Raw genomic sequence first — 13,838 nt, forward strand, 5'->3', positions numbered from 1 at the left:
GGGGAGGAGTCAAGCAATACACTATACTTCTCAGGCACTTCTCAATAAACAACTTACTAGTGGAATTTGAAGATATTTTACTCATTTCAACTCAGTATTTAGGAATTCTATACTCCTAGTCATCCTACATCAACATCTGTAAGGCTCCTGGGTTCAAAAGTAGACAAGAACCTTTTGTTTGGGGTCCTTCAGCTATGAGATGATCTTCTCCCAAGCCTCACTACCATCTAACCCTTTCTCGGTTTGGTTCTGTGGAGAAAATGAAACCTTGATATAGCTAGGGCCTCTTCCTGTTTAGATTCTTGTTTATACTATTGCAGTAAGTCAATAAGAGCTTAATTGCTACTTTTGATGAAATCAAATTACTACAGTTTGACGAAGTCAAAACTGGCAGCTTTTTTCTCTGATAAATTGTCACAGTCAACAATAAAGAAAAATTCATTTCTGGAAGAAGCACTTTGGGAGGAGCTAGTGAGTCTACAACACTCTTTTGAGGCATACAACTGGACCATTTGTGAAAGTCATAGAGTCCTACATGGCACATCACCAGTCAAGACAATGTATCTCCAGAAGTACTAGTGGATACCACTGGGGCTTTCCAGGAAAGTACTTATGTGTTATTTACATATATATAAGTATATTTACATATACTTTTCTCTTTAAGTTCTGAGCATGAACTTTCTATTTAGCTCCCAATTCACTGGTCAAAACATACATTTGGATCACTATTGTAAAGACAATAGTGGCTCCCAAGAATTACCCTGGTGGTCCCTAGTAGATCTACATTGATGGAGTGAGGATGATATTTTTAACTTAGACTCAGATTTCTAGGTTTATTTGTGCCACAATTGTCTTATATAAAGCTCAATTAAACCTCTTCATGAAGTCCAGTCAATTGGTCTACCACACAGTTTATATCTTAACTGACAAATTTCTGGGCATGAAATAGTGGTTACTGTCAAAATACCAAATACGGACCAGGAGAAGAAGTGATTAAAAATGGTAATTGGGAAGCTACACCTGGACAATCTGAGTAGACTTTCAAGAAGAGATATATGGGTTTGGTTGCCCTTCTCTCAAATGAAGAGATTGAGGGTCTCTTCACCAAGGTACCCATAGATAGGAAATATCCAGGAGTACTCAAAGGGCTATACCACTACAGTACACAGGATGACAGTTACTATGATTAAAACAAGTGTTATCACTCAGGTCCTTCCAGTGATTTTTTTTTCTTCCAAGTTTTTTTTTTCTCTTCCAAGTTTTTATTTAAATTCCAGTTAGTTAACATGTAGTGTAATATTAGTTTCACATATAGGATGCAGTGATTCACCACTTACTTACATATAACAACCTGTACTCATCACAAGTGTCCTCCTTAATATCCATCACCCATTTAATCCATCCTCTCACCCACTTCCCCTATAGACACATAGATCATTGGAACAGTATAAAAAACCCAGAAATGACCCACAACTATATGGTCAGTTAATCTTCAATAAAGCAGGAAAGAATATCCAATGGAAAAAAAGTCAGTCTGTTCAACAAATAGTGTTGGTAGTACTGAACAGCAATATGCAAAAAAATGAAACTGGACCATTTTCTTACACCATACACAAAACAAATTCAAAATAGAGTAATGAACTAAATGTGAGACTTGAAACCATCAAAGTCCTAGAGGAGAACAGAAGCAGTAACCTCTTTGACATCAGCCATAGCAATATCTTACCAGATATGTCTCCTGAGGCAAGGGAAACAAAAGCAAAAATTATTGGGACTACATCAAAATAAAAAGCTTCTGCACAGGAAGGAAACAGTCAACAAAACTAAAAGACAGCCTACAGAATGGGAGAAGATATTTGCAGATGACGTATCTGATAAAGGTTTAGTACCCAAAATCTATTAAAAAACTTATCAAACTCGACACCCAAAAAACAAATAATTCAGTTAATAAATGGGCCGAAGACATGAAAAGACAACACATCAGATGGCTAACATTCACATGAAAAGATGCTCAACATCACTAATCATCAGGGAAATACAAATCACACTTGTCAGAATGGCTAAAACTAACACAGAAAACAACTATTGGTGAGGATGTTGAGAAAGGGGAACCCTCTTACATTGTTGGTGGGAATGCAAACTGGTGCAGAAACTCCAGAAAACCCTATGTAAATTCCTCAAAAAGTTAAAAATAGAACTATCCTACAACCCAGCAATTGCACTACTAGGTATTCACCCACAGGATACAAAAATACTGATTTGAAGGGATACATGCATCGTCATGTGTATAAAGTATTATCAACAATAGCCAAATTATGGAAAGAGCCCAAAAGTCCTTCCATGAATTTTAATGAGTCAAAGAGCCCAGCCAATTTTTACTCTGAACTTTCAGCTTTCAAAAATGAAAAAAACTATTGGGTGAGTTACATTCCAGTATACCCAGTGGATGCCTAAGTACCTCTGCTAAGGAAAGAAATTAACTGAGAAATGGTAGACAATTGTGTTTCTTTTAAATATTTTACTTATTTGAGAGAGAGAGAGAGAGAGAGAAAGAATGAGTGAGGGGAGAGGCAGAGAGAGAAGCAGACTCCTTGTAGATGGGAGAGCCCCATAAGGGGCTTGACCTGAGCCAAAAGCAGATGCTTACCTGACTGAGCCACTAAGGCACCCATTGGGAAATTGCATTTCTTAATGCCTTTTGAATAGTGGTGGATAAGTGGTTGTATACAACTTTTGACATCAGGATGACAGGAATACAAATAATGCTGACTGGTTTTAGGTCTGAGGTCAACACCAGTGGAACTCTTACTCAGACCAGACTATGAGTGGGTCCCCTTGGATCAACAAAAAATTCCATTGTTATGGTAACCAACAAAATAAATGTATTATTGTTGGAGGTATATTGTCTATATGCAACTCCACTCACATTATTCCAAGCCCTGATGGAGATTGCTGCATTTAGAGCCATTTTAGAGGGGGCATAAGAAGACTCTGAATCTACCTAATTGCCAGCACCTAGCACCTTCTTGGGAAAGAAAAGTAAACACTGCCTTCTTTGTTGGGCCTAAGACAGCAAAATCTCACTGAAGCTATATCCACATTCCATAAGTTAGATGGCTCATGTGCCTGGCCTTGAGTTCATAGATATTCAGTTGATTTTGGTCATTCAATCCATAGGACAGCCCTTGCTACCAATGTTATCTGACACTGTGACACTTGTAGAAACTATTGTTGGGAGTGTAGGAACTTGTTATGAAGCAATTGATATTGCAATCCTTTTCAGTATCCCTCTACATGAGAATTATTAGGATCAGTTCTTACATGGAATGAGTAAAAGTCATCACTCATACCCTTCTACAAAGCTGTCAAAATTTTCTGTTGCAAATGCATAGATCATAACCTGGAAAAGATCCTACTACCAGAGGGAGTAGTAGCCTTCCATACAATTGATAATAGCATCCAATTGCATCCAGACAAGGAACTCACCATCAAGAGCTGGACATCCTGCTGATGCACATGTGGTGCACTTGATGGACCATTATAACAGACAAAGTTCAAGTACCTAGTATCCAAGTAAAATTCCTGGGCATGATCTCAAGAGGTATGATATCTCATTCAATAAGAGAAGACTGGGGGATCCCTGGGTGGCGCAGCAGTTTGGCGCCTGCCTTTGGCCTAGGGCGCGATCCTGGAGACCCGGGATCGAATCCCACGTCGGGCTCCCGGTGCATGGAGCCTGCTTCTCTCTCTGCCTGTGTCTCTGCCTCTCTGTGTGTGTGTGTGTGTGTGTGACTATCATAAATAAATAAAAAATTTAAAAAAAAATAAGAGAAGACTGGCTTTGGCCTTCTTCACTCCAATAATTTTAAAGTAGACCCAATGATTGATAGAACTGTTCACCTACTTGCATTCTCAATGCCCTCTATCAATAGTGTTATGAGAAAGATCATTTACTTTTAATGGATCCACAACAAGAAGAATGACCTGAAAGCCCACAAACAAGCCACTGAGGCTATCCTTCCTCTGGGCTCCTCTGATAAATTTTGCTTTTTGAATAACATATCTCAACAATCTCTCTATTCACCAGTTGGAGCTTAAGGAAACACCAACAAAGTTCAGAGGCTTCTGTTGGACTTTTGAATCCATCATCTCTAGGAGTAGTTAGCTGAAAGATATACACCTTTAAGAGACAATTAGTGTTCTATTATTGGGCTTCAGTGGATATTGAGCAAATGCCTCATGACTATGAAATAGTCTCAATATAAGCAAATCCAACCAGAAGTTATCAATAGTTTTGCTTTTGTTCTTTAGTTATCTTAGAGTATTCACACTTTAAATCAAAGGGCAAACATTTCTATAAAATATATGCCTAAATACATATTCATGAACCAAAGTAAAAAGATCTAATGAATATAACTTAAAATAATTTAGTTATCTATAATTATTATACTTACTAATAGGTGTTTCATCTAGGGAAGTTTTTTGTTTCTTTACTTGCATTTCTGTTTTTGACTTTGAGTCCTGATGCTTTTGAATAAGGTTTTTGTCTGGTACATCATCATGAGCTACATAAGGAGATACATTATTATTAGTTCATTAAACAGAAAAAATGGATCTACTGTGTTATCTCTAGAGATCAAATTTATAACAAGTATATGGCAGTATTTTCTCTCATTTTTTTATAAATAGAAAATATAAATAAATTACCATAATACTAGACCTAACATTTTATGGTGAGAAGAATTTTAGTGTGTGTGTGTGTGTGTGTGTGTGTGTGCTGAAGGAGTCTCATTATTTCATAAATATTTCCTGGCATCAAATATATTTTATATTAGTCCCTACTTGTTTTCAGTTATTTGAGTTTATGTTCATAGACTTAACAGCAAAATTGCATACATATAAGATTATTCATTTTACCATATTTGTAATTGCAAAATACTCAAAAGCACCCAAATATATAAGCATAAGAGATTGATTGAATAACATAGTAATACCAACTATGATGTGTAATGTGCTACAAAGAGTTATATATGCAGCTCTAAAAGAATTTTAAAAATTGCTAAAACCCAACTTGAAGGGATTGCTAGGAGGTAAGGTTACATGGGAAAAAACGCAAACGGAAGATATCAATTATGCGTGTAGGAAACAAAGAATGCAAAATAAAAAGAAAGTATATACTTACCTTTAGAAAAATAAACACATGAAAGATAAACCAGAAAACAAAGTAGTTGGTCACCAAAAGTTATGTAGACCCTGCTTGTGGAATTGCACACAATGACAACTGCTAGATCTAAGCATGTCCCTAGTGCTGATGATAGTCTATAATACAGTGAACTTTTCTCATGTTTAATGAAAAAGAATGTAGGACCTTGAGAATCACTTTGCCCAGTGATCCAAGAAACCATGGATAGTTTGCCTTCACCATGAAGGAGGTAATCTTATAAAATTTAGTTAGGGACAGTGGCACTTTGTGAAGTATGTCACTGTAGATCCCCTTATTCAAAATGTCTTTCAGCCTTCCACTGTATACTGATACCCTCCACAAATACTGATACCTTCTATTGAGCTTAGATAAGGGTACTACCCAACAAAAACAGAAGGCACATGGACTCACATGTGGTAACAAGACTGGATCATTAATACAAAAAAACAAAAAAAGCACAAAGACCTGGTATCCAAGTAAAATCTAGGGAATAAATTGAGAAGGAGAAGTATGTCTCATTCCATAGGAGATAATTGTTGAGCTTTAGTTTCTCTAAGCTTCAATAAATACAAAGGAGGCCCAACAATTGGTAGGACTTTCTAGCTACTAGTGCTTTGGCATTCATCAGGTGATAATCTTGATGATATTCATCAATCAGGATACCAAAAGGTTATCTATCTTTAAGTAGGACATGATAATAGAATGTCTTAGGGGCCCTCCAACATGCCACCCACTCTGTCTATCTCTTTGGACCCTCTGGCTCACATTTTTGTTTGGGTTATAGATCTCAGCAACCTCCTTGTTCAGTGATAAGAGCCCATGGCAGAAGGATATTGCTAGAGATAAATGGTGCCCATTGGGCTTTTGGTACCAGTCTTCTGGAGTCAGTTGAAAGTTTTAAGAGACTATTATTGACCTGTTATAAGGTCTTGGTGAATACTGAGTGTATGACCCATGGATATGAAGTAGTCTTCTGACTAGAAAAACCACCCAAAAGTTATGCATAGTTTGGCTTTTATTCTCTAATTATCTTGGAGTACTCACAATTTAGGTCAAACTGTAAAATTACTAATAAAATATAAGCTCTAATACTGATTCATGAATGAAAGAAAAAATCTTTCGATGAGTTTAATTTAAAATAACTTAGGGGGGGAGGAGTAAGATGGCAGAAGAGTAGGGTCCCCAAATCACCTGTCTCCACCAAATTACCTAGAAAACCTTCAAATTATCCTGAAAATCTATCAATTCGGCCTGAAATTTAAAGAGAGACCAGCTGGAATGCTACAGTGAGAAGAGTTCGCGCATCTATCAAGGTAGGAAGACGGGGAAACAGAAATAAAGAAACAAAGGCCTCCAAGGGGGAGGGGCCCGCGAGGAGCCGGGCTGAGGCCGGGGCGAGTGTCCCCAGGACAGGAGAGCCCCGTCGCGGAGGAGCAGGAGCTGCACCGACCTTCCCGGGCGGAAAGGGGCTCGCGGGGAGGTGGAGCAGGACCTAGGAGGGTGGGGATGCCCTCGGGCTCCCGGGGACACTAACAGACACCTGCGCCCCGGGAGAGGGCGCCGAGCTCCCTAAGGGCTGCCGCGCGCAGGCGGGACCCGGAGCAGCTCGGGGGGCTCGGGGGCGGCTCCGCGGAGGGGGCTGCGCGGCCCCGGGAGCAGCTCGGAGGGGCTCGGGCAGAGGAAGAGGCTCCGTGAGGAGGGGCCTGCGCGGTTCCAGGAGCAGCTCGGAGGGGCTCGGGCGGCGGCTCCGCGGAGGGGGCTGCGCGGCCCGGGAGCGCGAATCCACCAGCGCAGGCTCCGGAGCACAGGGCGCCGGGACACAGCCCAGGATCCCGCCTCCCCCGGGACAGGCAGAGGCCGGGAGGGCCCAGGACAGCGAGGACGCTCCTGCCCCAGCTGAGCAGATCAGCGGCCCCGCCCGGAGCCTCCAGGCCCTGCAGACGGAGAGCTCCGGAGTTCCTGCAGGGGCTGAATCCAGGTTTCCAGAGCTGCCCCGCCACTGGGGCTGTTCCTCCTGCGGCCTCACGGGGTAAACAACCCCCACCGAGCCCTGCACCAGGCAGGGGCACAGCAGCTCCCCCAACTGCTAACACCTGAAAACCAGCACAACAGACCCCTCCCCCAGAAGACCAGCTAGACGGACAACTTCCAGGAGAAGCCAAGGGACTTAAGGTACACAGAATCAGAAGATACTCCTCCGTGGTTTTTTTTTTTTCTTTGTTTTTTTTTTTCTTTTGTTTTGCTTTTTGATTTGTTTCCTTCCCCACCCCCTTTTTTTCTCCTTTCTTTTTCTTTCTCTTCTTTTTTTGTTCTCGTTTTTTTTTCTTCCCTTTTTTTTCTCTTTCTCTTTTCTTTCCTTCTTTCTCTCCTCTCTTTTTCTCCTTTTCCCAATACAACTTGCTTTTGGCCACTCTGCACTGAACAAAATGACTAGAAGGAAAACCTCACCTCAAAAGAAAGAATCAGAAACAGTCCTCTCTCCCACAGAGTTACAAAATCTGGATTACAATTCAATGTCAGAAAGCCAATTCAGAAGCACTATTATACAGCTACTGGTGGCTCTAGAAAAAAGTATAAAGGACTCAAGAGACTTCATGACTGCAGAATTTAGAGCTAATCAGGCAGAAATTAAAAATCAATTGAATGAGATGCAGTCCAAACTAGAAGTCCTAACGACGAGGGTTAACGAGGTGGAAGAACGAGTGAGTGACATAGAAGACAAGTTGATAGCAAAGAGGGAAACTGAGGAAAAAAGAGACAAACAATTAAAAGACCATGATGATAGATTAAGGGAAATAAACGACAGCCTGAGAAAGAAAAACCTACGTTTAATTGGGATTCCCGAGGGCGCCGAAAGGGACAGAGGGCCAGAATATGTATTTGAACAAATTCTAGCTGAAAACTTTCCTAATCTGGGAAGGGAAACAGGCATTCAGATCCAGGAAATAGAGAGATCCCCCCCTAAAATCAATAAAAACCATTCAACACCTCGACATTTAATAGTGAAGCTTGCAAATTCCAAAGATAAAGAGAAGATCCTTAAAGCAGCAAGAGACAAGAAATCCCTGACTTTTATGGGGAGGAGTATTAGGGTAACAGCAGACCTCACCACAGAGACCTGGCAGGCCAGAAAGGGCTGGCAGGATATATTCAGGGTCCTAAATGAGAAGAACATGCAACCAAGAATACTTTATCCAGCAAGGCTCTCATCCAAAATGGAAGGAGAGATAAAGAGCTTCCAAGACAGGCAGCAACTAAAAGAATATGTGACCTCCAAACCAGCTCTGCAAGAAATTTTAAGGGGGACTCTTAAAATTCCCCTTTAAGAAGAAGTTCAGTGGAACAGTCCACAAAAACAAGGACTGAATAGATATCATGATGACACTAAACTCATATCTCTCAATAGTAACTCTGAATGTGAACGGGCTTAATGACCCCATCAAAAGGCGCAGGGTTTCAGACTGGATAAAAAAGCAGGACCCATCTATTTGCTGTCTACAAGAGACTCATTTTAGACAGAAGGACACCTACAGCCTGAAAATAAAAGGTTGGAGAACCATTTACCATTCGAATGGTCCTCAAAAGAAAGCAGGGGTAGCCATCCTTATATCAGATAAACTAAAATTTACCCCAAAGACTGTAGTGAGAGATGAAGAGGGACACTATATCATACTTAAAGGATCTATTCAACAAGAGGACTTAACAATCCTCAATATATATGCCCCGAATGTGGGAGCTGCCAAATATATAAATCAATTATTAACCAAAGTGAAGAAATACTTAGATAATAATACACTTATACTTGGTGACTTCAATCTACCTCTTTCTATACTCGATAGGTCTTCTAAGCACAACATCTCCAAAGAAACGAGAGCTTTAAATGATACACTGGACCAGATGGATTTCACAGATATCTACAGAACTTTACATCCAAACTCAACTGAATACACATTCTTCTCAAGCGCACATGGAACTTTCTCCAGAATAGAGCACATATTGGGTCACAAATCGGGTCTGAACCGATACCAAAAGATTGGGATTGTCCCCTGCATATTCTCAGACCATAATGCCTTGAAATTAGAACTAAATCACAACAAGAAGTTTGGAAGGACCTCAAACACGTGGAGGTTAAGGACAATCCTGCTAAAAGATAAAAGGGTCAACCAGGAAATTAAGGAAGAATTAAAAAGATTCATGGAAACTAATGAGAATGAAGATACAACCGTTCAAAATCTTTGGGATGCAGCAAAAGCAGTCCTAAGGGGGAAATACATCGCAATACAAGCATCCATTCAAAAACTGGAAAGAACTCAAATACAAAAGCTAACCTTACACATAAAGGAGCTAGAGAAAAAACAGCAAATAGATCCTACACCCAAGAGAAGAAGGGAGTTAATAAAGATTCGAGCAGAACTCAACGAAATCGAGACCAGAAGAACTGTGGAACAGATCAACAGAACCAGGAGTTGGTTCTTTGAAAGAATTAATAAGATAGATAAACCATTAGCCAGCCTTATTAAAAAGAAGAGAGAGAGAAGACTCAAATTAATAAAATCATGAATGAGAAAGGAGAGATCACTACCAACACCAAGGAAATACAAACGATTTTAAAAACATATTATGAACAGCTATACACCAATAAATTAGGCAATCTAGAAGAAATGGACGCATTCCTGGAAAGCCACAAACTACCAAAACTGGAACAGGAAGAAATAGAAAACCTGAACAGGCCAATAACCAGGGAGGAAATTGAAGCAGTCATCAAAAACCTCCCAAGGCACCAGAGTCCAGGGCCAGATGGCTTCCCAGGGGAATTCTATCAAAGGTTTAAAGAAGAAATCATACCTATTCTACTAAAGCTGTTTGGAAAGATAGAAAGAGATGGAGTACTTCCAAATTCGTTCTATGAGGCCAGCATCACCTTAATTCCAAAACCAGACAAAGATGCCACCAAAAAGGAGAGTAATAGACCAATATCCCTGATGAACATGGATGCAAAAGTTCTCAACAAGATACTGGCCAATAGGATCCAACAACACATTAAGAAAATTATTCACCATGACCAAGTAGGATTTATCCCTGGGACACAAGGCTGGTTCAACACCCGTAAAACAATCAATGTGATTCATCATATCAGCAAGAGAAAAACCAAGAACCATATGATCCTCTCATTGGATGCAGAGAAAGCATTTGACAAAATACAGCATCCATTCCTGATCAAAACTCTTCAGGGTGTAGGGATAGAGGGAACATTCCTCGACATCTTAAAAGCCATCCATGAAAAGCCCACAGCAAATATCATTCTCAATGGGGAAGCACTGGGAGCCTTTCCCCTAAGATCAGGAACAAGACAGGGATGTCCACTCTCACCACTGCTGTTCAACATAGTACTGGAAGTCCTAGCCTCAGCAATCAGACAACAAAAAGACATTAAAGGCATTCAAATTGGCAAAGAAGAAATCAAACTCTCCCTCTTCGCCGATGACATGATACTCTACATAGAAAACCCAAAAGTCTCCACCTCAAGATTGCTAGAACTCATATAGCAATTCGGTAGCGTGGCAGGATACAAAATCAATGCCCAGAAATCAGTGGCATTTCTATACACTAACAATGAGACTGAAGAAAGAGAAATTAAGGTGCATTTACAATTGCACCCAAAAGCATAAGATACCTAGGAATAAACCTAACCAAAGATGTAAAGGATCTATACCCTCAAAACTATAGAACACTTCTGAAAGAAATTGAGGAAGACACAAAGAGATGGAAAAATATTCCATGCTCATGGATTGGCAGAATTAATATTGTGAAAATGTCAATGTTACCCAGGGCAATATACACGTTTAATGCAATCCTATCAAAATACCGTGGACTTTCTTCAGAGAGTTAGAACAAATTATTTTAAGATTTGTGTGGAATCAGAAAAGACCCCGAATAGCCAGGGGAATTTTAAAAAAGAAAACCATATCTGGGGGCATCACAATGCCAGATTTCAGGTTGTACTACAAAGCTGTGGTCATCAAGACAGTGTGGTATTGGCACAAAAACAGACACATCGATCAATGGAACAGAATAGAGAATCCAGAAGTGGACCCTGAACTTTATGGGCAACTAATATTCGATAAAGGAGGAAAGACTATCCATTGGAAGAAAGACAGTCTCTTCAATAAATGGTGCTGGGAAAATTGGACATCCACATGCAGAAGAATGAAACTAGACCACTCTCTTTCACCATACACAAAGATAAACTCAAAGTGGATGAAAGATCTAAATGTGAGACAAGATTCCATCAAAATCCTAGAGAAGGGATCCCTGGGTGGTGCACCGGTTTGGCGCCTGCCTTTGGCCCAGGGCGCGATCCTGAAGACCCAGGATCGAATCCCACATCGGGCTCCCGGTGCATGGAGCCTGCTTCTCCCTCTGCGTGTGTCTCTGCCTCTCTCTCTTTCTCTCTCTGTGACTATCATAAATAAATAAAAATTAAAAAAAAAATCCTAGAGAAGAACACAGGCAACACCCTTTTTGAACTCGGCCACAGTAACTTCTTGCAAGATACATCCACGAAGGCAAAAGAAACAAAAGCAAAAATGAACTATTGGGACTTCATCAAGATAAGAAGCTTTTGCACAGCAAAGGATACAGTCAACAAAACTCAAAGTCAACCTACAGAATGGGAGAAGATATTTGCAAATGACATATCAGATAAAGGGCTAGTTTCCAAGATCTATAAAGAACTTATTCAACTCAACACCAAAGAAACAAACAATCCAATCATGAAATGGGCAAAAGACATGAACAGAAATCTCACAGAGGAAGACATAGACATGGCCAACATGCATATGAGAAAATGCTCTGCATCACTTGCCATCAGGGAAATACAAATCAAAACCACAATGAGATACCACCTCACACCAGTGAGAATGGGGCAAATTAACAAGGCAGGAAACAACAAATGTTGGAGAGGATGCGGAGAAAAGGGAACCCTCATACACTGTTGGTGGGAATGTGAACTGGTGCAGCCACTCTGGAAAACTGTGTGGAGGTTCCTCAAAGAGTTAAAAATAGACCTGCCCTACAACCCAGCAATTGCACTGTTGGGGATTTACCCCAAAGATACAAATGCAATGAAACGCCGGGACACCTGCACCCCAATGTTTATAGCAGCAATGGCCACGATAGCCAAACTGTGGAAGGAGCCTCGGTGTCCATCGAAAGATGAATGGATAAAGAAGATGTGGTTTATGTATACAATGGAATATTACTCAGCTATTAGAAATGACAAATACCCACCATTTGCTTCAACGTGGATGGAACTGGAGGGTATTATGCTGAGTGAAGTAAGTCAGTCGGAGAAGGACAAACATTATATGTTCTCATTCATTTGGGGAATATAAATAATAGTGAAAGGGAATATAAGGGAAGGGAGAAGAAATGTGTTGGAAATATCAGAAAGGGAGACAGAACGTAAAGACTGCTAACTCTGGGAAAGGAACTAGGGGTGATGGAAGGGGAGGAGGGCGGGGGGTGGGAGTGAATGGGTGACGGGCACTGGGGGTTATTCTGTATGTTAGTAAATTGAACACCAATAAAAAATAAATTAAAAAAATAACTTAGGGAATAACATCAGCAAGATGGCAGACTGAGAGGTCCCAGCCCTGAATCCCACATAACACTGAATTAATAACCATTCACAGATGAAATACATTTATGAGAGCTCCAGAGTTCAATTGATAGGTTACCCAGCACACCAATGAAGCATAGAATTCTAAAACACTAGTATTAAAAAGAGTAAGAAAAACAGTTTCAGTATATCCACGTCACTCCTCCACCAAGCCATCACAGCCCAACACTGAAAGGGATGTCTTCACTCACAATTTCTCCCATGGGGGAAAGAGAAAAGGGATTATCAGGCTTCCAAAGCCTTTCATGGTGATGCCTGAGAGACACATCCTATCTTACCTCTCCTAGAGCCCTGAAGGAACCAGCCTGGCTGGATTGTCTGAATATAGCTACAAGAGCAAGCTCTCAAACAAAACCCTAACTTTATGACTCAAAGAACTGTAAGAGAAAAACAAAATAAGATCAAAGTTAGCAGAGGAAAAGAAATAAAAAAGCTTAAGGCAGAAATGAAGAAATAAAAACAGAAAAATGATAGAAAAAATCAACTAAGAGTTGGGTTTTTGAAAAGATATAATTGGCAACCAATAGCTAGGCTGAGAAAAAAAGAAAAGATTCAAATAATTAAAATCACAAATAAAAGAGGATATATTACTTCTGATGTCATAGAAATTTTTAAAAATAATATGAGCAATTAAATGTCAACAAATTGAGCAGCCTAGAAGAAGTGGGTGAATTCCTAGCAACATACAAAATACCAAGACGGAATCAAGAAGAAATAGAAAGCTTGAATGAGTCAGTAACAAATAAGGAGGTTGAGAGCAATCCAAAAGCCATCCATCAAAGAAAAGTCCAGGATCAGATTGCTCCATAGGTGAATTATAACAAACATTTAAAGAAAAATTAATACCAATCCTTCTTACAGACATGCACATACAGTAAGAAAGAATGTGTATGTATTTATGTGTGTATGTGTATATGTGCTTGTACACACCAATGGAACAGTTCTATTTTAATT

The 13,838-nt window shown here is 40.1% G+C and overlaps 1 protein-coding gene across 1 annotated transcript in view; it reads right to left on the reverse strand.

The window, feature by feature from the left end:
• The window catches only part of CCDC7 (coiled-coil domain containing 7), a 364,544-nt gene that overhangs the window by 171,021 nt on the left and 179,685 nt on the right, over nucleotides 1-13,838 (reverse strand). The window contains exon 19 of the mRNA XM_049096618.1: nucleotides 4,455-4,565. Within this exon, the coding sequence (XP_048952575.1) occupies nucleotides 4,455-4,565 (111 nt within the window). The remainder of the gene's footprint in view (nucleotides 1-4,454; nucleotides 4,566-13,838) is intronic.

Source organism: Canis lupus, chromosome 2 (genome assembly GCF_003254725.2).
Source record: "Canis lupus dingo isolate Sandy chromosome 2, ASM325472v2, whole genome shotgun sequence".
In the NCBI taxonomy this organism is placed as follows: Eukaryota; Metazoa; Chordata; class Mammalia; order Carnivora; family Canidae; genus Canis; species Canis lupus.